The sequence below is a fragment of the Dichomitus squalens genome (genome assembly GCF_000275845.1).
Source record: "Dichomitus squalens LYAD-421 SS1 unplaced genomic scaffold DICSQscaffold_41, whole genome shotgun sequence".
NCBI classification, from domain to species: domain Eukaryota; kingdom Fungi; phylum Basidiomycota; class Agaricomycetes; order Polyporales; family Polyporaceae; genus Dichomitus; species Dichomitus squalens.
Genome location: NW_006766923.1, coordinates 222,398 through 247,141, shown reverse-complemented (window position 1 = coordinate 247,141; position 24,744 = coordinate 222,398). Strand labels below are relative to the sequence as shown.

The 24,744-nt window shown below is 54.1% G+C and overlaps 7 protein-coding genes across 7 annotated transcripts; 6 read left to right on the top strand and 1 right to left on the bottom strand.

Annotated features, from left to right (window-relative positions):
• Window positions 1-3,031: 3,031 nt before the first annotated feature.
• On the top strand, window positions 3,032-3,807 carry DICSQDRAFT_128999 (ICMT-domain-containing protein; the record flags this gene model as incomplete). Its single annotated transcript, XM_007368937.1, has 2 exons — window positions 3,032-3,202; window positions 3,256-3,807. 2 exons carry the CDS (start codon window positions 3,032-3,034, stop codon window positions 3,805-3,807), a joined length of 723 nt encoding a protein of 240 aa, XP_007368999.1.
• A 1,255-nt stretch (window positions 3,808-5,062) lies between these two features.
• DICSQDRAFT_182677 (amino acid transporter) lies at window positions 5,063-7,210 on the bottom strand (the record flags this gene model as incomplete). Its single annotated transcript, XM_007368936.1, has 11 exons — window positions 5,063-5,251; window positions 5,325-5,391; window positions 5,456-5,544; window positions 5,608-6,066; window positions 6,120-6,171; window positions 6,228-6,262; window positions 6,325-6,600; window positions 6,655-6,659; window positions 6,713-6,777; window positions 6,833-6,891; window positions 6,947-7,210. The coding sequence occupies 11 exons, from the start codon at window positions 7,208-7,210 to the stop codon at window positions 5,063-5,065; spliced, it is 1,560 nt and encodes a 519-aa protein (XP_007368998.1).
• A 391-nt stretch (window positions 7,211-7,601) lies between these two features.
• Window positions 7,602-11,168, top strand: DICSQDRAFT_182676 (glycoside hydrolase family 5 protein). The gene is made up of 13 exons (XM_007368935.1): window positions 7,602-7,965; window positions 8,017-8,144; window positions 8,197-8,239; window positions 8,443-8,727; window positions 8,793-8,955; window positions 9,016-9,103; window positions 9,161-9,423; window positions 9,496-9,606; window positions 9,666-9,727; window positions 9,790-9,859; window positions 9,925-10,076; window positions 10,172-10,267; window positions 10,401-11,168. The coding sequence occupies exons 1-13, from the start codon at window positions 7,754-7,756 to the stop codon at window positions 11,038-11,040; spliced, it is 2,313 nt and encodes a 770-aa protein (XP_007368997.1). The 5' UTR covers window positions 7,602-7,753; the 3' UTR covers window positions 11,041-11,168.
• A 420-nt stretch (window positions 11,169-11,588) lies between these two features.
• On the top strand, window positions 11,589-13,194 carry DICSQDRAFT_173137 (Clavaminate synthase-like protein; the record flags this gene model as incomplete). The annotated part of the gene is made up of 10 exons (XM_007368934.1): window positions 11,589-11,652; window positions 11,705-11,847; window positions 11,914-12,039; window positions 12,094-12,136; window positions 12,192-12,294; window positions 12,348-12,427; window positions 12,488-12,503; window positions 12,568-12,629; window positions 12,691-12,794; window positions 12,853-13,194. The coding sequence occupies 10 exons, from the start codon at window positions 11,589-11,591 to the stop codon at window positions 13,192-13,194; spliced, it is 1,083 nt and encodes a 360-aa protein (XP_007368996.1).
• A 781-nt stretch (window positions 13,195-13,975) lies between these two features.
• Window positions 13,976-15,568, top strand: DICSQDRAFT_173136 (Clavaminate synthase-like protein; the record flags this gene model as incomplete). Its single annotated transcript, XM_007368933.1, has 9 exons — window positions 13,976-14,039; window positions 14,099-14,241; window positions 14,302-14,416; window positions 14,588-14,690; window positions 14,741-14,820; window positions 14,881-14,896; window positions 14,948-15,009; window positions 15,062-15,165; window positions 15,227-15,568. The coding sequence occupies 9 exons, from the start codon at window positions 13,976-13,978 to the stop codon at window positions 15,566-15,568; spliced, it is 1,029 nt and encodes a 342-aa protein (XP_007368995.1).
• Window positions 15,569-18,491: 2,923 nt separating this feature from the next.
• On the top strand, window positions 18,492-19,694 carry DICSQDRAFT_110468 (alpha/beta-hydrolase; the record flags this gene model as incomplete). Its single annotated transcript, XM_007368932.1, has 4 exons — window positions 18,492-18,880; window positions 18,945-18,996; window positions 19,067-19,235; window positions 19,286-19,694. 4 exons carry the CDS (start codon window positions 18,492-18,494, stop codon window positions 19,690-19,692), a joined length of 1,017 nt encoding a protein of 338 aa, XP_007368994.1.
• Window positions 19,695-20,085: 391 nt separating this feature from the next.
• DICSQDRAFT_182674 (uncharacterized protein) lies at window positions 20,086-22,388 on the top strand. Its single transcript, XM_007368931.1, has 7 exons — window positions 20,086-20,306; window positions 20,359-20,784; window positions 20,835-21,020; window positions 21,071-21,203; window positions 21,260-21,364; window positions 21,419-22,086; window positions 22,160-22,388. The coding sequence occupies exons 1-7, from the start codon at window positions 20,211-20,213 to the stop codon at window positions 22,304-22,306; spliced, it is 1,761 nt and encodes a 586-aa protein (XP_007368993.1). The 5' UTR covers window positions 20,086-20,210; the 3' UTR covers window positions 22,307-22,388.
• The last annotated feature ends 2,356 nt before the right edge of the window (window positions 22,389-24,744 follow it).

The following is a 24,744-nucleotide window of genomic DNA, read 5'->3' as shown; positions in this document are numbered from 1 at the left end:
TCGTCGTCCGCCTGTACACTATCATCCCCCGTTCCGCCCCCTGACGACTATGTTCCTAGCCCCGGTCCTCTCCCTCAATATCTCCCCTTTCGTCTATATGACCGGACCCTGAGTCCGACCCTGACCGTTTCCCTTTTCGGTTACATTACTTTACCCTGACCCAGACCCCGACCCTTGTCGCGCCCCTTTCCCTTTTCGGTTATATTGCCCGACCCTGACCTAGACTCAGGACCCTGTCCCGTCTCTATCCCTTTTCGGTTATATCACAGGACCCTGGCCTAGGTCTTGTACTATACTGGGCCCAGCCTCGACCAGACGCGTTCCTTTACAGTCTCCTCATACCTCCCCACTTTGGTCGGTTACCTTTCCCTTCCTAATACGGTCGGTACCCCATAGTATATAAGGAGGCCTGTAGTCGGTAGAGGCTCCCCACTTCTGTTCTCCTCTTCGTTACCTCCTGTATCCCTATATCCCTCAATCTAGGAACTTGTGCGATACTCTCTCCCCGTGTGCTACGCCGCGTACTTGGATAAGTCCGCGTGATAAGTCTGGATAGACTTGTGTTAGTACTTCAGCGTAACAAATCCACGTTATGTATTTTTTCGTCATTCAAAACTTCCTCAATCCGATAGGGCTCACAATGCCTGTCTGGTCCGTGCATGTCTCATCTTCAATTGCCTTGTTATTGAGATTAGGGCCATGTTTTACAGGTCGCTTGGGGTGAGTACTACCCATCGAATGTGACCACATGTCGCTCCTTCTCATCTATTTCGGTTGAAAAGGCGGGTGTTCTGATGAATGTAAGTCTATCAGGCCAGTCATTGCTTGTGAGAACTCAGAACTCATGTTACGAGATAGGCCTGCATCTCATTGATTGTGAAATCGTGAGTGACTTCTCTCATACTGCATAATCAGCACGAGTTACCATTTTACCATAGGTTCTTCCTGATGAGGATTTGGAAACGTCAGTTCCTCTCTCTTCACCTATTGAGTTACTTGTAAGCTATTGAACATGTAGTGAGCGGCAACCTCTGCATAACGGTAATATGCGTACGTAGACGGGGCACATCTTCAAAGCGCTATGCTGAGTACACCGCAGGGCGTCTTAAGCACCACCAGAGTTGGTAAGGCACTTCACGACTAGGTATGATGAGTACTCAACTCTAATCGTCCAAACATAGCTGTCAATGTTGGTACGGATACCATGTTAGCTGCAACTTATGCTTGTCTGTTGATTCCTCTTTTTTCAAGGCTATTGCATCGATTAGTACATAGATACATCTTGTACATACTGACAAGATGGCTAACATCCTCAAATAGCTTCACTCGCTACTTGAGTACGACGGTTCAGCTAGCGGAGCTCGGATTGAAGGTAAGCCCTGTCTACCTGCAGGCTGCATTCTTACAACTCATCATCTCATCTCATAGAATATAGGCTATGCAAGTCTTGCCTTGGAGGTAGCGACAGATGTCATGATCTCGGCTGCATTGATATACTCTATGTGGAGGGGCCGTAGTGGCCTCCGTCAGTGAGCATATTCTACTGCAACATGCCTGGAGTCAGTGCTTAGCTTACGCTTAACCAGATCGGACGACATGATTGCTCGCTTGATTCTGGTTACCATCGCCACGGGAGGTCTTACAACGTATGTGATTCGCTGACGTCTCTCCCATCTTACTTCATCTCACCGTCTGCCCAACCTTCGTTTCCTGTAATCAGTCTCATCGCAATTGCGGACCTTGCTTCAGTAATTACATCAATAGGTCACATCATTTCATGGCTACTCACATGGAAAAACGCAGTACATAGTTGCGCCAACGACCCTCTACGTCTTACTGTTCAACATGATGTTGGGAAAGGGTGAGCCTGTATGATGCCGCAATGAATCAACATGATCTCATCGTACACTTGTACTATAGCTGATGTCAATTCCATTCTTACCTCGTCGGTATTGAGCACTTCATACCCTCTTTCTAGCTCTCATTGCTTGTTCACCCAGGCTGAACTCGCGAGCGTTTGTGCGAGACGGTTCAACAGCCAGTCACATCCATGATAGCAGAACAATACCACTTCGGGCATTGACGGCTCAACCTTCAGACGAGCGAAGCATCTCTGGCGACAGAACCGCCCATAATGGCATCATCGTAAGTCCCTGCCCCTTTGCTGAACAGCTTGTTATTCACTAATTTCCCAGTGTAAGGTCGACGTCAACAAGCGTTACATAGTATAACTTGTGGAACCTTACAACTGGTCGTGGTACACTGTCAAATGGCCATGCTTAGTGCTTGTTACAGTCCTCGACACACGATCCCAGGTTCTGATAGTGCTTAGTGTCAGTTGAGCGGCAATAGAAGCCAGTGTGCACAAGTTTGTGGGAAGTCCCGTCTGTTCAAAATCGATGCCATCTGGCAAAAGTGTCTGCATGCTTCACACCGATTGCATATCCTGTGGTCATGCATCCATGATCTATCAATCGCGCCGCGCTGTTGAACACGCGTGCGTCGACCCTATGTCGCATTACTTGGACAGACAATAGCTATCAGACACACCTAGGTTCGATCAGAATAACACGACATAGCGCCATTCAGACAGCGCCGAAGATGGACTTGTGGATATGCAAGAACTACTGGAAATCTTCCTCCGGACACAATCGGCGCTCAAGTGATGCGATTTAGCGAAGACCACAATTGCATGCGAATCATATCGCCCTGTTCCGTGGCTATGCGGTGATATATGTCGGGGTCATACCTGCCGGTCTACCGGAGAGGCATGCTGTCTAGAGAGACATATCTCTAGCACGCGGATGTGATGGGCTTGCCGTCACCTTCTGATAGCAGCAGTCAGAAACCCGAAGGTTCGTGAGAAATGGTGTGCTGGGCCCTACTGTGACAACATGTGAACTAAAATCCTGATTCTAGACAACTTCGGCAACTTTTTGCCATAAAGCGAGTACTTAAGCCGTCGCCCGAAGAACTGCGCTTCAGTCACCCATCCTCACTACCTTTGCCTTCAGGGCAGTCATACACCACGATGAACCTCCTTTATCTCGCCAAAGTACCTGCCTTTGTCATGATGATCATAGCAGAGAACACTTCGTTCCGACCACCCAAGAACCCCTTCCCGCAACCTCAGGATCTGCAAAAGTTCGGCGCTGCAGACTTAATTACGAGTCTAGCTGGGTGGTTTCCCATCATTGGAGTGGTACGTCTTTGTCACTGCAGTGCTTTGTACAACTACTCAGCTCTTACCTCTAGGGTATTGATTGCTCGTTCCACCTCTGCGAGGTCGTCGCGGTGCTCGCCCGAGAGTATCCCTCGCCACTCTCTGACCGCGTCCTCGCGGCCCTCTTCAAGAATACATCCCGCGTTGACAACCTTGCCATATCCCCGGCATTCGTTGTCGCTTTCCTACTATTAGTGCTGGGGGCAGCGTGGCGAAAGATCTGCTACGACACCTTGGGAAGATTCTTCACGTTTCAACTCGCGGTACTCAAGGAACACAAGCTCGTAACGACTGGCCCGTACTCTGTCGTTCGCCACCCCGCGTATACCGCATTCGTCATGACCGACGTTGGGTGTCTCATGGCTTTGTTGCTTCCTGGCTCCTACATTTACGAGAGCGGAATGCTGGAGAAGCCATGGGTTGTGGTGGGCTTAGTCTTCTGGGCAGTGGTGCATGTCGCCATCGCTCTGACTGCAGTGAAGCGGATCCCCGTAGAGGACGAGGTGCTGCATAAGGAATTTGGGTCTCAATGGGAGGAATGGGCGAGGAAGACCCCGTATAAATTAATTCCATACGTATATTGAGCTACGAATGTCTTCCACAGACCAGTGATGTACCTACAATCCCTTTTTCAAAAGCGTTCGTTCTGGTCAGGAGGGATTGCATGTGAGAACAATTGCCGATGATGCTGCTCACCTCAGTACAATGACTAATATAGGAATGTAGCCCAATCAGTGTGTACTACACGTTACCGGGGCCAGCTCAAACCGTAAACTCGTGCTGCAGCGCTATTTCCCTCTCCTTAATGCCCGGATCGGCGGTAACCCAATGCGGCGTAATCTCCGCAACACATTGAATGCACTCATGAGAGCCTATCAAGGAAAAATATGTTCAAGATTCTGCAGGATAGGGCGGCGTACTGGGGATACCCGGGTCGTGGTCGTGTCAGTATCTGGCGCACGTTCGGCAGTGCTCACAAAGCATACAGTGAGAGCGCGCCCTCGCGATGTCACTTGGAAGTAACAATCAGCGCCCTTCCCGCCAAATGCATCTACTAATTGATACGGCTAGGTCCACGGGTTCGACTAGGGAAGGCGTCGCCGTTTCGGACTACTTCGTGAAACGAAATTGCCGTCTCCATGCACCTAGAATCAACTAGACAAGATATATGAGATTTGGAGGCCTCATTCGAGAGTCGTCCCTCAATACCTCTTCCATAAGATCACCCTGCACTCTAACTGAGAGCCGCCGCCTTGCATCTAATGCATGGTCCAGTCGCGCGCCCTGCATGCTGTTCCCTTCACCGCCATCGCCATAACCGCGCCTGTTTGAACCTGTGGGTGTAATCGAAGAGAAGTTCTGTGGATGTTGGGCGCAAATGATGCTGCGGAGAGCGGATCATGCTCACGTAACAGTTGAGTGAATATTGTACCAGAGACCGTGCTGTATCTGTGCTCGGGTAAAGACTGTGAGCGCTGCGAAGATATTCATAACGCCCAATACGTATCGGATTGCTTCTTCGTCTCAGAAGGCAGGATGACCGCGACTGAGATTCCGCAATAAAGCCCGGAATGGGAACAAATTGAGAGAGGGAATACGTCCGAGCGGCCTCAGACGACTTCATCCATGGAATACATTTGACGTGTGAACGAGCGCCTGGGACATCAGATAGCGATCAGATTGCCGTCGGATTGTAGTCCGACTAGCCTTCGGTCTTTGTTATTTTGAACGTCGCCCCGGGGCAGCGGGGCCCCAAAGAACGAGAACGAAGCATGGTTCAAATTAATCCCATACGATGGTCCCATACCATCGCAGGGTCACGGCAGTACAGCCTCGGTATCAATGCCCCTTCTTCTCGTCCATCACCGTCTTCACGGGGCCCACGAAGTGAAAGCGCCCCCACAACGCCCAACATGCGCCGACCAGGATAATAACGGCACCGATGGCGACGATGGAATAGTTCATGTTCAGCGCGGTAGTAGGATGGGCGGTCGGCAGGATGAACAAGACGCAGATGAACACGGTGAACTGCCACAGGGAGAGGTTTGCGTGAGTAACGCATCTAGCCAAGTGGACTAGACGTGATGGTGACGATGCTCACCAGAAAGCTCGCGAAATTGATAGACCAGGACCACCGGCCCAAGGAGAACGGGCCGCGTTCTGGAAGTCTGGTACGTCGCAGAGTCAGAACAGGACGCGGAAGGATATCCACGGCCCTCTACGGGCACTCACGATGTCGTCGGCCAAAAGACGCGAATGATGATGGGCTGCAGGTAGCTCAGCATGACAGCGATAGCTGCCGAGGACAGAATCGCGTTGAACTGCATACCCACATATTGTCAGCGTTCTCCGCTCTTCGACCTCAGCCAGACCCGCCTACTCACCGCGACAGCGGATCCAATATATGCGCACGAGATGATACATCCGACGAGCACCGACGTCCACACGCCCACATACGGTGCCTGAAAGCGATTCAGCGCCATATACCGCCCCTTGAGTGGGAACGCCTCGTCCCTTGCCAGCGCATAGAACAACCTCGAGCTCGCCGTGAACGCAGTCACGGCCGCCATGAACTGCGCGAGCGCGACGACGGTCAGGCACATCAGCGTCAGCCGCTTCCCGACCGCGTCGTAGTACAGCTGCGCGATCGGGATCGCGAACGACGTCGCCTGGACGGACGCGATGGACTGCACGGAGAAGAGGAGGGCGAGCATGTACGCGAGGCCGATGAGCCAGGAGCCGGCGATGGAGCCGACGACGGCGAGCGGGGCGAGGATCTCGGCGCTCTTAGCCTCTTCGGCGACTTGGGCGGCGGTCTCGCAGCCTTCGAGGGTGTAGACGGCCTAGGTAAGATGGTGTGTGAGATGGTGTGAGGGGCAGAGGGAGGAGGACTGACCTGGAGGAAGCCTAGGAGGACGACGAATCCGCGGTTTGACCAGCCCGTGAAGCTGCGGCGAAGTGAGTAGAGTGGTCTCGTGCGGCAGCTCGCTGCTCGGACACGTACTTCTCGTAATCGGTGAATACGAATGCAGCACTGTTCTGCGCTCGGTGTGAGAGATGAGGACTTAAGAGCGCGCCTCGCTCGGCGAATAGGTGCGTACCTTTACTGGTGCTTTGACGAGCAAAGTAATGACGAGGACGAACGTCCCGCCGAGTGTCCACCACAGATTGAAAGAGCTCATATGCCCGATCGCTTTAGTTCCGATGGTGTTGATGACACCAGAGAGGATGTTCACTCCCCAGGCGATCGCTGCAACTTCCACCCTCGTCAAAGTCCGACCCTGGCCAACCTCTGCGAGCGACGCCAGGTAGAGAGCGACGCTGAGATTCCCAGACGTTCCTGTGAAGACCATAGCGATGCTGTAGATCCATCCGGTCTATGAAACGACTTAGATGTGGGCATGTAAGAGGCATATCATAAAGGAGCATACACAGACTTGTTCGCTTTAGCTCGATTGCTCCAAGTCGCAAGGAAGAATATGGACTCACATCCGAGCATCGGCATATCAGGCTTCATTTTGCATACCCAGAAATACAGACCGCCCATGGTGGGACTATGTACACCGTCATATCGGAAGTGAGGGGAGTAGACAGCACGATACGACTCACTATGCGCTGCAAATCTCGGCCAAGGAAAGCGCTATGAACAGCATGAAGAGACTACATATCTGTAGCTCGACCAGGTCACCCACAAAGTCAGATAGGACAAGATAGCCAACGCACGTTCCAACCCCAGAACAAGCCAAGAGGCCCTCCAGAAAAAAGTCCTGTCTGGAACGCACTACTCATGCCGGTCAGGATGCCGATTGCACAGAATGAGATGCCCAGAACGCCGAAGAGAGACATGTCACGTCGGAACTCGCTCTTGTAGCCCAGCTCGCGTAGCCGCTGGTCCGACTTGGACGCAGCAGTGTCGGCGGCGGTATCCTGAAGGGAGCCAGGATCCCTGTCGACGCTCTCAATGTCGCCAAAGACTACCTTCTCCATGGTGGCAGGATCGAGACGGAGGGAGGAGAGAGCGGCGTCGACGACGTACTCACGGTTTTATCTCGCCGGCTGGAAGATAGGGAAAGCGAGGGCCACATGATAGACGAGCATCAGAGGAGTTATTCAAGCGGATCCATAAGCTAGCCTAAGCAGCAATTGGCCTTCTGGTCATGCATTTAGACGAGCAGATAGAGAGCTGAAGATCCGCGGCGTTTGAGTCGTAGAGAGCAAAAGCATTGGGGAGGGAACAAGTCGTGGACCGAGAGCAAGTCGCAGACGCCCGACAGACACTTGCGGCAGCGCGCGGGCCGGTCGCCCAGTGAACAGGCGCCCATTGTCGTACACCACGACCGTGACCGCCTGATTCGATTGGGACGCGACATTGCGGCGACAAGGCCATATCTTCGTCTCGCTGCTGCATCCAACTCACTGGTATACCCTCCGTCCACATTAGCTCGTCCTTGCCACTGCTATCGATAGACTGCAAGAATAAAAACCCTCCACCCCGCTACTCCTGCGTTTCACTGTTCGAATCCACGACGAATGTCCCTCTCTCGTACAGCCTCCGAGGCTTCTTTCATCCTGGTCAATTCCGAGAGCCCTCAAGAACGTTCCAAGCCTCAGGAGTCCTTTGCGCATGACTGGTCCTCCGCCGGTACTGGAGGAAAAATCTACCTCCACGGTCGACACTTTGTCGATGCCTACGGACGAGTGTGCAATCTGCGTGGCGTAAACTTGTCGGGCAATTGCAAGACGTGCGTACACGCATACGTCTTCTTTTGTCTCGGTGGCTGATCTGCACCAAGCCCAGTAAACCATGACCATCATAGTTTCCCGGCGAATCACGCCGATGTCACCTTTGTCGGACGACCCTTCCCCCTAGAGGACGCTCCCGACCATTTCGCCAGACTTAGACGATGGGGTCTGACCTTCGGTGAGTGCGCTAATCTGAGAGCCCTTTCTGCATCTAACGATGTGGATTGTAGTTAGATTTTTGATTACATGGGAGGCAGTTGAACACACTGGCCCGTAAGTACAGTCAATGCATTCCCCACCCGTGAATCCCCAACGAGCCTGCTGTATATGATGCGTCCTGCGCTTCACTGAGTCTCGCGTGCGCATGCACGGTTGATGAACGCGGGGGTGAGCTGTCGAGTCTCCATTCGTGCACGCACGTCCATACACGAGACATGCAAACCCCTTCTTGCACAGCGCTCACCCTCCGTCCACAGTGGAATCTACGACATGGAGTACCTCGAGTATGTCCGCAAGCTCCTCTCCCTCATGCCTCAATACGGCCTCGTTGCCTTCGTCGCCCTACACCAAGACGTCTGGTCACGGTACACCGGGGGCTCAGGTGCGCCCGCCTGGACGCTCGAGGCCGTCGGCTTCGACATCCACGGCCTCGAGGAGCCTGGCGCCGCCTGGCTGAAGGGTGTGCGCGGGGGAGGACATACCGAGGACGAACGAGGGTTGTGGCCATGCGGGTACCAGAAACTCGCCGCTGCTACCATGGCGTGAGTTCTGGTTCTTTGTCCATGGGGGTGTGTGATGTGCGCTGAGCGACGCGACGTACGTGCAGGACGTGTTTCTGGGGAGGGGACATGTTTGCTCCCAAGCTGAAGGTGAAGGGACCGGACGGGAAGGAAGTGTCCATCCAGCAGCTCTTGCAGGGCTCGTTCCTGAACATGTGGGAGTTAGTCGCCAAGACCCTCGGCGACTTGGAAGCGGTCATTGGGTTCGAGGTAAGGAGCATCCGCTTGGGGCAGTCGAGGTATATTGACGAGTCGCGTATGGAATTGCAGATAATGAACGAGCCGCATAGAGGGTATATCGAGCTCCAGTCGATGCACGCCTTTGACTACAACACCGACCTCCATCTTGGGCACGTCCGTAAGGCCCATACCTCTCGTGAACCTGTTCTAAACGGAGCCTAACGCACGCATATAGCCACTGCCTTCCAGTCGTTCATGCTGGGTTCAGGCCACCCGACGACTGTAGGGGTCTGGACCCGCTCGTTCCCGATGCCGACACGCCTGACCTCTCAAGCCGTGCTCAACACGGCCGGCCAGAAGGCCTGGCTGGACAACGGCCCGACGCAGGGCAAGTGTCTGTGGGAGCTACATGGAGTCTGGGGCTGGGACCAGAAGAAGAACGAGGGTGTCGTCCTGCGCGAGAACTACTTCAAAAGAGACCCGGAAACCGGCAGGGAGGTAAGGGCTTCCGTGTACGTTCTCTGGACGCGGGTATCCGCTAACGGTTCCGGCCAACTGGCATTGCTTTAGATCGATTGGTACTCCGACTTCTATTTCCCGTTCCTAAACAAGTGGGCGGAGAGAGTACGAAGCGCGTCCAGTGCGGACAAGGTCGTGCTTTGCGAAGCGATACCAAACGAGGTGCGTACTCGTCATACATGACGTCTACAATACCCAAGCTCACGACGTCCGACATGCAGTTCTGCCCGAAGTCGTGGACGGCGGAACGCCGCCCTATGAACATGGTGTATGCGCCGCACTGGTGAGTGTTGTGCTTTACGTCCAGGGCGCCCTATTGGCTGCTTAACTATCCGGCGTTCTCAGGTATGACCTGAACACGCTCTTCATGAAGGCGTTTGGCAACTTCTCTGTCAACGTCCAGGGCCTGTCGAGGGTGCGTTCGGATACGTCTCGGCCGACGACGTCGTGCGTTTGCTGACGAGATTACTGGACTTGTAGGGCATGTTCCCACTGAAAGCGTTCTATTGGGGCCAGAAGGGCGCGCGTGACAACTTTGCGCTGCAGATTCGGAACATCGTGGAAGCTGGGTACGAATCTCTCGGGGAGACGCCAGTCATCATCGGGGAGTGCGGCATCCCCATGGACATGAAGTGAGTGTGCGGGCTCTGCCGTGTGTTTCCTTGATCCGCCTAGTGGTTCTCGCGTCGTAGCTAATGCGGCGGACGGTGGTTGGCGGTGACTACAGCAAGGGCGAAGCGTTCGAAACGGACCGCTGGCATTGGCAGATGAAGATGATGGACGCGATGGTCGCGGCTCTGGAGCGTGCTCTCGTAGGCTTCACGTAAGTGCCCTTCTTCGACCTCCCTTCCTCTGCCATCACCCTCGCCGCCTTCCACTTCCATTCATCCACTCCTCCACCTTTCCGCGGACCGCTCATGCTCATGCCTCTCTCTTACGGCGATCTATGTATGTAGGCTGTGGAACTACAACCCGGACAACGACGACCGCACCGGCGACGAATGGAACGGGGAGAACTTCTCGTGGTTTAGCCAGAAGCGCGCGCTGCCGTCCACATGGCTCGACCACAACCAGTCATCGCCCACGCTCGACAACGGAGGCCGTATCCTGCGCGCTGTCGTGCGCCCGTACCCCGCTAAGACCGCGGGCGTCCCTCTCCGGTTCGAGTACGAGATCAACACATACGAGTTCACGTTCGAGTGGGCGATCCCTGGCTCGGCCGAGTCTGTGTCGACAGTGACAGGGAAGGGCGGCCCAAGCGTGCGGACGCCCCCGCTGAACGATATGCCGCCCCTCACATCGAACAAGACAGAGATCTTCTACCCATCGCTGATCGCGCATGGGCGGAACGTCGTCGTACGGGGCTTGGGGAAGGAGGACCGCTGGGCGTACGACGAAAGCAGGCAAACGCTTACGATCGTCACCGCGGACAACGCCCCAGGGACGGTGTACCGCGTGACGGTGGGCGTGGACCCGCTGCCGAAGGAGGCGTTCGAGGTGAACGACTTCTGGGGGGACTTCAGCGGGCAGATACTGGCGTGGTCTCTCGTGATCGTCACGTTGGTCGTGCTGCTGCTCTCGTGGCTACTTGGGTAGAGTTTGGGAATGCATATGTGGCGTGCGGCTGGTCTGGCATCTCCGTGCTGGGAAGGGGGATCTATGTAGCCGTTGCTCACTATCTAGTCTCAATCGTTAATGTGGACATCCGGGAATCTACTTGCTGCTGGTAGTTGCGCATGATCCAGCTTCTGTGACGAGGATTACGGTACGTATCTCCGGGCATCCGTCCGTAGTAGAAACGGGGTTCGTCCAGGGCCAGGGTCGTCGACGGCTATTATGGTACGTTTCACACATCCAACCCCCGCCCCTTCACAAGTCATGTCATGAGCTCACCGTCCATTCGCAGACAGTCGGCTACTGGGCGTGGAATCGTGGAGGGGCTGTTGCCGAGCCACCTCTTGTCCGCACCATATAGCGGCGGCTAGCAAGCTCCATGTGAGTCTACAACTGCACCCGGTGTCCGAGAGATGCTCGGACAATTGAAAGCTTTATGAGAACGATGAAAAGGCCCGTGGTTCCCTGTCGACCAGGCTCAAGTGTGCCTACTACCCCGCAAAGACTTCGTCCTACACCCAGTGTTCGTCATGCCCGGAGCCACGCTTCCCGCTGTACCTCACTACCAGCGGCCTCCCACTACCAAGGAAGACTGTAAGTATCCCGGACGCTGTGGCTATCTTAGCTCCTGACGGATGCTTTGTAGTGGTTTGGGCCGATCTGCCAATCATCGACTTCTCCAAGGTGGGGACTCCCGAGGGGCGAGCGGAACTCGTGCCTCAAGTCCGCGATGCGATGCGGACTCATGGCTTCCTCATCGTCATCAACCACGGCTGGACGCAGGCTCAGGTGCGATATCTCGCGGCATGCCAGTGTGCGAGGTTGTTGATTTGCAGACGCCGACTTCCCGTATAGAACAATCGCATCTTCGATGTGGCCGACGTGCCCTTCACGCAAGTGTCCGAAGATGAAAAGAAGCGGTTCCAGACGAAGACTCAGGAGACGGGCACTCCCGAAGGCTACAAGCTCCGTCGCAGTTGGGTGAGTCCTTCTGTTGCACTGCGTGTTTCCATTCTGATTGGGAATCTCAAACAGACAGTCAACAACGGTGTCCGCGACGAGCTAGAGTACTACACCTGTGAGCATGATCATCGAAGACCGATGATTCAGATACTCAAGTGGACGGTGGTCAGTTTTCGGCCAGTCGGACCATCCTGAGGCTTTGCAACCCTTCTTACCTGAGTATCATGAGTTTGCAAGACACAACCACTACAATGTGTTGTATCCCGTCCTCAGGTGCGTTTCCCGTGGCTATCGCGAATGCATCATATTCAGGCTAGATCATTCAGACTGCTTGCCACGGGCATGGAGCTACCAGAAGAAACATTTGTCGACATCCATGATTTCGACGAAACTGCCGTTAAATACGGTGAGCTCCTTTGACTCTCCCTCGTGTCGATGTTGAACACCGCCAATCCGCATTGGTCAGCTCGTTTCTTGAAATAGTACGTTGCTGAGTCTGATATGCGCTCGTGCTACCTCGGGTCAGCCATGCTGATGGGTTGGTAGCCATCCCCGCGCGGAAGAAGAGGAAGTAAAGGCGGACAACGTATGGCTCAAAGGTCACACAGGTTAGCTGATCTGACAACCTGTGTGTGGAGTGTCTATAGGAGAAGTAACGCGCACTTGCAGACATCGGTACGATTACGGTCCTCTGGAGCCAGCCTATATCTGCCCTCCAAATCATGTCGCCTGATGGCAAGTGGCGCTGGGTTCGACACATCGAAAATGCGTTGGTGCGTTTGAATGGTGATCCCCGTGAAGACGTGGCTGAGGCAAGACTTCTGGTTCCAGGTTGTCAACATCGGAGACGCCATGGAGATGCTCACAGGCGGTTTCTACAAGGCTACCATTCATCGCGTGGTTCAGCCGCCCAAAGACCAGCGCGGTTTCACCCGTCTTGGCGCGTTCTACTTCGCAATGTGCAACGACGATGTCAAGCTCGTCCCGTTCACTGACAGTCCAGCCCTACAAAGGGAGGGTGTGGTTCGCAAGGTTGAGGATATGGACGCTCCAACTATGCGTGACTGGCGCAAGGCGCGGTCTGCGGCGTACGGGGTGTCGGAGACAAAGCGCAAAGACGATGTCGTCGAGGAACAGATCATCAATGGCGTGGTCGTGAAGCACTATAACTAGGTCAAACAGCCCTCGCCCCATCTTTCACACGATACTATGTAAGAGTACCCACCTTGATTGCTTCTTTCAAATGTAACGCTCTCACTTCACATTGAACCCGTGCTTTCTTGGATGTTTCTTACTGCTTATGCTCTTGGCACCTAAACATTTTACGCATCGCGACTCTCTTCCGTGGCCGAATTCTCATCTCAAAGCGTATGTCTACCCCAACTTGACGGTATTGGTAGTAAGGAAGGCTCATATGTTCGAGGCTTCTCATTCCGTCCCGGAACGCCGATTCGCGGCTTCTAATCTTGGCAAAGCTCGCGGAAGCCAGTTTTCTCACCGAGTCAACATCTTGGCCTCCTTGTGTAACTGCAGAATTAACAGCACCACTGACTCATCCCCTTTTCACTAATGCTTATTAGAGTTGTATATGAACTCGCCTAACCGGCGTTTAAAAACACCATGTTTCTGCTATAGGGCTCCACCCGATGCATAGGGCTCTCAGGCCGTCAGTCGTCATTGAATGAGCGGTTTGCGGCGCGCAGTGAACATCCGCGTATTCCCAGACCACATCTATATTTGTCTTATCTCGGCTTCGGAGTTCTCAGACTCGCCATTCAACATGATCTTCTCCTTACCTGGATTCCCAACGCTCGCACGCTCATCTCCAAAGCACCTGATATCGCGGATGGACGATAACGAAGCAAGTCTTTCTTACCGGTGAGTTATCTATAAGACACCCCCAAGAGACCGACGCTCAATAAACATCCTCATAGCAGTTCCCTTCTCGGCCAGCATGCCTGCGACCACTTTCCCACCAGCTCCTCACCATCAGCCTCCTCCGCCTACTGAGGAAAATCGTAAGTCTTGTACGGTAAAGTTTTCCTGGGTTTCCCCGGCTCATATATTCATGTCGTAGTGAACTGGGCCGCATTGCCCATCGTCGACTTGGCCAAGACGGCCACATCTGAAGAGAGGGCAGCACTTGCAATCCAAGTTCGGGATGCTATGCGCACGTTCGGATTCATGTACATCATCAACCATGGCCTAACTCAACCTCAGGTAATTGCTCCTTAGCCACCACTAAGTCAAATAATTGATTCGCACCGTCATGTGGGGCAGAACGAGCGAATCTTTGATATCGCAGACGTGCCCTTTTCACAGATGGTCGAAGAAGAGAAAATTCTGTATTCGAGCAAGATCGAGGAGACCGGCTCCTACAAAGGCTTCAAGCCCCGTCGGTCATGGGAACGTAGATCGTTCGATATCACTGTTCTCACCCTGACACATACCACAGACAATCAACAATGGCGTCCGTGATGAGATCGAACAATATCAGTGTACGTTTGGAAACATCAATTCGTGTTTGTCACCAGACGAAAGACCACACTGCTCATGAGGGATCTAGTCTTCGAGCAGCAGAGCCATCCGAAAGTACTCGAACCATTCCTTCCAGAGCTCCGTGCCTTTGCGGAGCATAATCATTTCAAGGTACTGCATCCCATTCTGAGGTGAGTTCCCCATGGAACGTGTTACAGTTCACAGATGAATCTCTGAATAGACTACTCGCCATTGGCTTGGAGTTGCCCGAAGAAACGTTTGTGAAGATGCACGATATCTGTGCCACAGGTCCTGGGTTTGGTTCGTATTCGTTTTCTTCTATCTGGAGTGACAACTTACATTTCGCCTATTCGGATTTAGTACGTTTCATGAAATAGTGAGTGTCTGCGGCCGTCATTGGATCGGTCGTCCGGCTTATCATTCGTAGCTACCCTCGCTCCGAAGAAGACGAGGCCAAGTCCAAGAATGTATGGTTCAAGGGACATACTGGTACACAAAGTTCCTCCATGGAGCACTCTCGTCATTCAACCCCTCTCGATAGATATTGGCACCATCACGATCCTTTGGAGTCAGCCAATTTCGGGGCTCCAGATCATGACTCCCGATGGTCAATGGCGTTGGGTTCGTCATATAGACAATGCCCTAGTACGTACTGTGCCAGATCGATACGATATGTCTATTGTGTCAAGTCATTCATGCCATATAGGTCATCAACATTGGAGACGCGATGGAAATGCTGTCCGGGGGTTACTATAAGGCGACAATCCATCGCGTTGTTCAGCCGCCTCCTGACCAGCGGGGTTACGAACGCCTCGGAGCTTTCTACTTCGCCATGGCTAACGACGACGTGATGCTCGTCCCTTTGTCACAAAGTCCCGTTTTGCAGCGTGAAGGAATTACCAGGAAGATTCAGGATAAGGACGCACCGACGATGGTTCAATGGCGCAAGGGAGCCATCAAATCGTATGGCTACGTCGAACTTCAGCGTAAGGATGACGTTATCGAAGAGGAAGTTGTCGAGGGTATCACTGTGAAGCATTACAACTAGTCAAATCTGTGTAAATCATATGTCTTGCTCGTAGCTGTCAGACACGACTAACCGTGTCGACATCATAGTCGACTATCTGATACTAAGAGAACCTCGATGGCATTTCGGTCATACCGTTGTTGAAGCTTGTCAGCGGTTGCATCAGTGAATGGCAAATGTAAGTTACGCGATGAACTGAAATATACAAGCCTCGCAGCCAGCAAATCGGTAGTCATCTAAACGTTCACAATATCGCTTACCTGGTGGGAGAGCAAAGCTAGTCCTGGCCCTTTCCGTGACTTCCCGAATGCCGCATTCTATAAACCTTTCCGGTGTGAGACAATGCAACAATAGCTAAACTGGCTCGGAGCTCCGTTGTGGGGCGCCAGGGCCTAAGTACTTCAGCGCAGCAACCTTGGTGCGTCGCTATCGTTAGACGTATCACTGCATGCAAACCATCAGGCAGGGGAAAGCACCACAATGGTTTTCCTTCACGACGCCTTCATGGCCGCCGGCTTCGAGGCCCAACTGATCCCGATACCACCACCCACTCATGATCCTACGCTCTCGGTTCAGATCTACGCCCTCTCGTTCAAGTCACCCACTCGGAGCACAAAGGAGCCCTTACTTCTCGTTCATGGTCATCCTCAAAATTCCATCATCTATCGTCACTTGGGCCCTGCTTTGGCGAGATCATCTGGGAGGGACATCGTGATTGCAGATACCCGCGGTAGTGGACAAAGTACGGCGCCGAGGGTGCGAAACCTCTCTCAGGAAGGCGAGGGTGGCCAGCTGCCAAGCGAAGATGCCCTGCGACTCCGCTACTCGAAGCGAGAGGTAGGAAAAGACTTGGTACATGTCATGTACGTTCCCTCTGCCGATTCTGCGATACAATCTGGAAGCTGACGCATGCATAACGTGATGTTTCTTGTAGGAAGCACCTGGGATATGACAAATTCTCGGTCATCGGTCATGATAGGGGCGCGGTGAGTGATGCGTATTCGTCGAGCGATCATCAGGATGTGTTCACACCGACTCACCTCGCAGAGAATTGCGCATCGAATGGCAGACGACTGGCCAGATGCGGTGGTCAAAGTCATGCTGCTGGACATTGCGCCCACGTACGACCTAATCAGCAGGGCCGATGCCCAAGTAGCGCTCACGTTCTGGCACTGGTTCTTCCTTTCTCAGCCGTACCCTTTTCCAGAGTCGATGGGTGAGCCTGCTTTTCCGCATTTTCCGCCGGTGCGCTGACGCATGTGGTAGTCCTTGCGAACCCCTCCGCGTATCTGAACAGGCTCACCAGTCGCTTTGTTGCATTAGACAAGCGTGTCTTCCCGGACGATGTCGTCAAGACTTACCTCCAGCAACTCTCGTCTCCCGATCATGTTCACGCGATCTGCGAAGACTACCGCTCGTCAGGTCCAGGGGGCATCGATCTCGAGCACGACGCTGAGGACCGCACAGCCGGGCGCAAGGTTAAGCAGCCGGTAAGGGTTCTGTGGGGCAAGAGAGGGCCGAACGAGCGGCTGTTTGGACACGATGGCATGCTGGAGTTATGGCGGAATGTCTGCGAGGACGTGGATGGGAGAGCGGTCGACTGCGGCCATTACATTCCGGAAGAGAATCCTGAAGACGTAGAGCGGGAGGCGCTTGCTTTTTTCTGAACACAGCAGAGCCATTAGGAAGTGAAAACGATTCAAAGAATTACATTGAACACTAGAAGCAGAGAGGGTATCACAAATACCTGCGCTTGTGACTTTAACGTCCATTGGCAGATTTGTGGACGGTGTTGTAGGAGATGTTTTGCGTGGGCAGTTGCTCGATAATCGCACCTGTGTTCAACTTGAGCGCTAGCATAGATAGCTAAGAGTTTATCAGAGTTACGGCCTTTGCTTGTACGCGACGCCCGAGATAAGTAGTGTCAGAGAACAAGTCTTATAGTCTCAGGCTTGCCACGACTCGCCGCTGCCACACAACTTGAACCGCCTCAGTGCCGGTTCGACCTGTAGCCGGAGCGATGTGACGCCACCTTGAGGGATGGGCGCCTGTGTCAGACCATACCGCGTGACACGACCTCATCCCCGTTCTCCACATTCATCCTCGCCGCATGCCTATACATACATTTCAAACTTCTCGCACAATTACTCAGGACATGCTCATGATTAACCCTAGCGTTTACACAAGCTAGGCGATCAAAGATAGCGATGATTACAAAGCTGAGTCCAAGTCATTGTGTGGCTAGTAGGCTCTCATCGCCTTCAGCTTGTACTAGAGAAGTGCGAGACGGAGGACTCATCAACGCCAGAGATAGCTTATACTGACTCACCTGGGATTTTTTATGGAACCTCACACGAGAGCCGCAGGTGTCTTCTGCTCGTCATGTGAGGTGTTGCGTCATGTGTCGAACGTAACCGTTTCGACGCCGCACTCGGATTCCCCGTTTATACCCGTTGATGTGTTCTTGCTATTCGACTTTACAAATAGACATTTGTCATCATTTCACCCCGGGCGTTGCATCATTGTAGGGAGTATGCGCTAATTTCTCCTGTACACGACCCAAGGGTAGTCCAGCTTAGGACATAATCTTGCTCAGCTCATCAGCACATCGTATACTCTGTGCATCGTTCGCCCCCCTCCACAAAGTCAAAGAGCATCCATGGCCCCGTGATTTCATTACTGGGTCGTGGAAGAACAAGTCGTAGTATTGGTTGGAACAAGATCAATAGGAGCGCATTCTGCCGTATTCCACCAGGTACCTTATCCAACTGGGACTTCGCAGCCCTCTCGAAGTGCTCGTCATGTGGGATGGTGCAATTGGCCGGACTCCGATCTAGTTCGGGTGACAAAGCTGCCTGGCCACTTGACTTAAATACAGACGTTTCGTCGTGACGATCTCCTCCATCTCACAGACTACTACGAGCAGCACCTAGAGGTCATCAATATGACGTCGATCTCTATCAATGTTGCCTTCAAGGCTGCCGGCTTCGAGCCCTCCCTGATCACGATACCGCCACCGGCGCATGACCCCACGCTTCGGGTTACAATCTATGCTCTGCGTTTCAAGTCGCCGACGCAGACCCCGAAGGAACCTCTGCTCCTTCTCCATGGCTATCCCCAGAATTCCGTCATCTACCGCCATTTGGGACCCGCGCTGGCTAAGGCGGGTGAGAGGGACATCGTGATCGCGGATACACGGGGCAACGGGCAGAGCAGTGCACCCAAGGCACGGAACCTCTCTCCTGGCGAGGAGGGAGAGATAGTACATACCGAAGAGGTGCTGCGGCTGCGATACTCCAAGCGAGAGGTGGGGAGAGACTTAGTCTATGTCATGTGAGTTCCCGTAACGACATCACAAAGCCGCTCTGAGCTGACGAAGCGGTTCTCATACCTGTAGGAAACATTTAGGATATGACAAGTTCTCCATCATCGGGCATGATAGGGGTGCGGTAAGCGCGATCTTAATCTAGTGACATACTTCTGCGACTGACGTACGTTATCTTGGCGTCGATATCGTAGCGCGTCGCGCACCGGATGGCGGCTGACTGGCCGGACGAGGTGGTCAAGATCATGCTTCTGGACATTGCGCCGACCTACGACCTGATCGAGCGAACAGGGCCAGAGTTAGCGTTCGTGTACTGGCACTGGTTCTTCCTTCCTCAGCCGTACCCATTCCCGGAATCGATGAGTGAGGCTGGTCTGTTGTCTGTTCTGCCGCCTGGCTGACACATGTGGTAGTACTTGCCAACCCCTCGGTCTACCTTAACAAACTCCTGGGTGCATTCACCACTGCTCCCAAAAAGATATTCCCAGACGACGTCTTCGATACCTATCTCCAACAGCTGACTTCTCCTGAGCGCGTCCACGCGACCTGCGAGGATTACCGCTCCTCAGGCCCAGGCGGCATTGACCTCGAGCATGACGCCGAGGACCGCAAGGCGGGGCGCAAGGTGAAGCAGCCCGTGAGGGTGCTCTGGGCAAAGACGGGCATCATCGAGCGGCTGTTCGGGCATGACGGGACGCTGGCATTGTGGCGGAATATCTGCGAGTCGGATGATGTGGATGGGAGGGCGGTGGATTGTGGCCACTTCATTCCGGAAGAGAGACCCGGCGACGTCCTGCAGGATGCTCTAGCGTTCTTCTGATGTGTGAGGGGAAGGTCGAAGGCGCAAGGGGTGCTAGAATATCTACGAGTATCAGAACAAGACAGCAACAATGACAACATGCCTGCTTCGTATCTAGCCCTCGTCGAGCGGGTTCAGCAAGAGTCAGTTAACGGCGGACTTCCATCTTGTCTCAGGATACATTCGTCGACTCTCGTGGTCCAGTGCATAGGATTGTTCGAGACTGAGATGAAGATGATAGACGTAAATACAGAGTGCTCAGCCGCCTGTCCTGCCGTCCGCGAATTGTACGGGGGATACCGGCCCGACAGGCACAGCCGGACCGGCCTCGTCGTGGCATGGGCGTCTGCGTGGTCGGTTGCCGACTTTGGGAGCAGTCGAGGACTGTGCATCTGCCTCTGCCTCGTCGACCTCGCTTCATCCCAGTCTCAGATCTAAGTTTCGCCTTAGTCTGAGTGGCTGCCCAATAATAACTTAGCTTGACACACGCTTCTTGCCATACCGCAGCACAGGCTGTTCAGACAGCGAGGCAAGACACGATGAGCAACGACTACAAGGCATCGAAGGAGGCGTTCGTGTCTGGGATGACGGGTTCGACTATTGGGCATATCAACATGATCTCTCTGGCCTCCTTGGTGGGTCTCCATTGTAACGTCTACCTGGACTGACCTGGTTGACTGAGTTCAGCTGTCAATAGCTCTTCATTCGGCCGTCAGGACGCGTCTCCCTCCCAGTCGCTCATTCCAGTTCATGACAGAGGCTCTCCTTCTTGTTCTACCTATGCTCTTGTCTGTGACACTATTCGCAAACTCCCCGCTTGTGCTCTGCCTGCTCCTCGCAATACCCACCGGCTTGTTGCTTTTGCTTCCTCGTCGAGAGTCGGGGACGTTCCTCCCGTCGTCGCTGAGGCACAGCCGCCAATCCTCGCGCGCATCCAATACCTCTCAGCAAACTATTCCGTCAAGAGCCTTGTCAATACCAGTCCCTCCGCTTCCGGCGCTCACAACGTATCGGGCTCATATGCTCATTTTGACGATTATCTGCATCCTTGCCGTCGACTTCCCTGTATTTCCACGGTTCTTGGCGAAGTGTGAGACCTACGGCGTTTCTCTGGTGCGTGTGGCTCTCTTATTCCAAGCTCACAAGCCTGAATCTCGTGCAAGATGGATATAGGTGTAGGATCCTTCGTCTTCTCCCAAGGCATTGTATCTGCGATACCTCTAGTGAAGAACCCTGCGCACCTTACCGAGCCACTCCTCCCCAAAGTCACGACTGTCTTGCGGAAATGCTCAGCCGTCCTCCTCATTGGCTTGCTTAGGACCATTTCCGTCAAGGGGACCGAGTATCCAGTGAGTAACCAGCGGCGACATTACCGGAATCGTGATCCAATATGAGATAGGAACACGTAACGGAATACGGCGTGCACTGGAACTTTTTCATCACCCTCGGGCTGATCCCTATCATCCAAGTGCTGCTCCACCCAGTGATGGTGTACGTGCCGATCTCCCTGCTCGGCCTAGTGGTCGCTGTCTGTAAGCACCCTCTGTGCTTCTTGCTCGGACGGCTTACACTAAAAGCTGCTATGCAGCGCATCAACTTGCGCTGTCAACTGGAAGGCTCGCGCAATACGTGCTTGATGCACCGCGCATAGGCGTCGTCTCGGCGAACAAGGAGGGACTCATATCTCTTACAGGTGAATCTCCTGCGTTTACTCCAATCATATAGCCACAATCTCAGCCTCCTGTAGGCTACCTCGCCATCCATCTCTTGGGCCTTTCCACCGGCACACTCGTCCTCGCACCCTCGCCTTCCTACTTCCGCCGCCGGCAGCAGCAGCTCGCCGAGCATGCCCAGGGGGATGCCCGCCAACGCCCATCAACGAGCGACTCCGATACCGATGACGACGTCCCCGTGTCCGCCCAGGCCTCGCCCGTTTCCCCTATCTCCCCAACCTCTCCCGTCTCCCCAGGCTCCCCCCTCTCTCCCTCTCCAGCGAATATCCCTAGTCGCACACGCGTCAAAGTCCGGCGCGAGAACGATAAGACCGCGACGGAGCTCTGCTCCTACGCCGTCCTCTGGTGGGTCCTCCTGGGGGCGCTTAGGCTCTTCGACATCGGGGCGGGCGTATCGCGGCGGATGGCGAACCTGCAGTACGTCATCTGGATCGCAGCGTACAACTCGACGTTCATCCTCGGCTACCTCGTGCTCGACCTCGTGTTCTTCCCGAGTCCCCTGAGTCGGTCCGTGTACTCACCTACTTCCAAGCTGAAGATACACCCAGATGCCGGGGTGCTCAAAGCAACGGGGCATGAGGCTGGGGCGGGGAGAGGGCGAGAAGGCAGTGGAAGGGAGGGCACAGGAGCACAGCCGCTCTTGGAGGCGATCAACAAAAACGGGCTTATGCTGTTCTTGCTGGTACGTTCTGCTCTAGATCTCGAAGGCCAAGGAAAGCCGGTTACTCACGATGGCGCGCCCCTTGGGCTGACAGGCAAACGTGACGACCGGGCTGATCAACCTGTCGATGCAGACGATATACGCGTCGGACTGGGTCGCGATGGTCGTCCTCACGCTCTACAGTTTCGGGATCTCTGCTGTTGCGTGGACGTGCAGGCATCGGAAGATCTGGCGGTTTTAAAGGCGGCGACAGGTCCATTTATCGGGATCGGTTGGGGGATTAAACATGTTACGAGAAAGAGAGTTTCGTATAGAATGGCGACTGGGAGTGAGCGGCCGAGAGCGTTCGGAAGTGTCGTTTGACCTGCCTCAGCTGGAAACTCTGCGTGCCCTCCACCACTGCGCTTCTGCAGTAGGCTGACGGTGAACTTTGTACCGGTGCGCCCCCGTCGGAGTGGCTGATGACGCTGATGTGGATGTATCTTGATGCCATTCCGAAGTCAGTCACTTGCTTGGGAAAGTATCAAGAGGTCGCCGAAGTCTGGTTGGAAGTTGTGTTTAGAGGACACCGAAGGGCACACAGCTTGTATGGACGCTCGATGAGCTTGGGATGAGCATGTCACGTCATTGCCATATCAAAGCTCTGCAATGCGGTCGAAACCCTCCGAAGTAGTCGTAAGGAAGAGCGCAGCCGGCTGAAGGTAGAGCACTTCGAAGTGGTCAGGTACATGCATACTTCCTTCTATACCCGGGATCAGACGCGATGCTCTCTGGATCTGCACGAATGCAGACATACGATACAAACGGAACACGCTCTCATTACTGCAAAGCAGTCCTATCCAGATACTCCAGCTCCCTTTTAGTTCCTGTGTACCTCTCGTTGACCCTCATCCTGCACGTCTCGCGATCGCGATCATCACCCACTATCAAGAGGGGCTCCTTTATACCGGAGACTTTGTTACATTCACATCTTCGTCGGTATCCTCGTAATAGTTGACTTGGTCTACCCTACCCTCCTCTTCGCCATCACGAACACTTGTGCCGTTATCGCGGTCTAGCACCAATCGATCTTGTCTGAGCAGTCGCCGAGACAGCGAGGCGGCAAAAGTTGACTCTTCACCGCCGACTTCGACGAAGAGGGAGTAATGCGAAGGCATCACGAAAGCCAGGCCGAGCTTCACGGTGAGCGTATCTTCCAGGCCGTGACTTACGGCCACCTCGTGTGTACTAAGCGAGGGCGCCCATGGCGTGGCGTCAGCCCAAGTCACAGAGATAGGATCCGAGCCGAGGGAGTATATGTGCATCTGCACTTGTGCACTGATAGCCAAATCGTAGCCGTCATTCTTCAAGGTGTGCTGATACTCTATCGTCAAAGTGCGAGCATAGCTGGAGAGCACGAGCCAATGACTGTTTGTATGGTCCTGGTTTGGACCCCGGACCGTCGCCCTGTATCCTTGAACAAATAGAGAGCGACGAGTCTTTTTCGGCAACATGAGGCTGATGCAGTTGTGGGGCTGCCGGAGATCATGATGGCGGTCTACGGTAACGCGCCGAGGATGGGGTATGTATACCGTTTTCAGCTGTATCTGCTCTCGACAGCGCTCGATGGTGTCTAGCGACAAAGGGAAGAGGTCGGCTTGATCGTCACCGTGCTTTGGCTTTGGAGAGATGCCCACGCGCCCAGGATACAAGACATCGATACCGGATTCCGAAGGAGGAAGATAGCAGACGCGTCCTAGAACAGAGCCGGAGAAGTCATAATGCTCGCACCCAAGGATTGCCAAATACCACCGAGATGGTGGAAGCTCGGCTGGGTACTCGGTGGCATTCTGAGGCAAGTAAAGAGAGAGGGAATCACAGGCATTTGCGTGCGAATACCCTGTGGGGTCGGGGTGTATTCGGTGGGAAGAAAGGAGGAGAGCTGGAGGCGAGACAGGGCGGCATAAGAGATAGATCCTATGTGTAGCGCCCGCGTCGCGCGCTACTTCTCTTCTCCCCCTCCGTACCTGATCGACGTTGTGCTTCGGGATTGGCCCCTTCCTAATCCTAGCTTCTCCTATCTAACTCTTATCTGTACCGTGTGTTCCCGAACCTTAGAGCTGTTATAGCGCCCGTGAACCGTATATAAACCGAGATCTGTATGTACAAACTCCAGCGTTCAATCGAGACTCTCATAACCTGTCAGTACCTCGAGCGAACCTCTCCGTTTCCCTCTCGTGACGCGCCACCTACCCCTTCGGGCCAGCGAGCGCGTCATATTTTTGACAGCTAGTCTCTCGACAACAACCATCTCTCACTCTCGTCTCTATCTCTCTCTCTCTCGTCGACTGGGCCCCCTCCGAGTCTGATCAACTCGGGACTCCTTTCGACGACCTATATCGCACGCTTCTATTCTCTCTCTCTCCTTGTTAGCTAACCTACTATTAATAAAAACCCAGACATGTCTATTAGATACAACCTCAGACGTCGCCCGCCGGGCACGGAGGTTCTCTCGGCCGCTCAGCCTTCGGTACCAGGTGAGCCGCCCCTTGCAGCAGTCACGGCTGACATACCTGCCACAGGTAGCCCTCTTACTGGGACCGAGTCCCCTACCGGTGGTGTCAGCCCCGGAACCGAGCGTGGTGTTCCCGCCTCGGGTTCCCAGTCCTCCGCTATAGTAGCCGGGCTGGTGACTGCAGA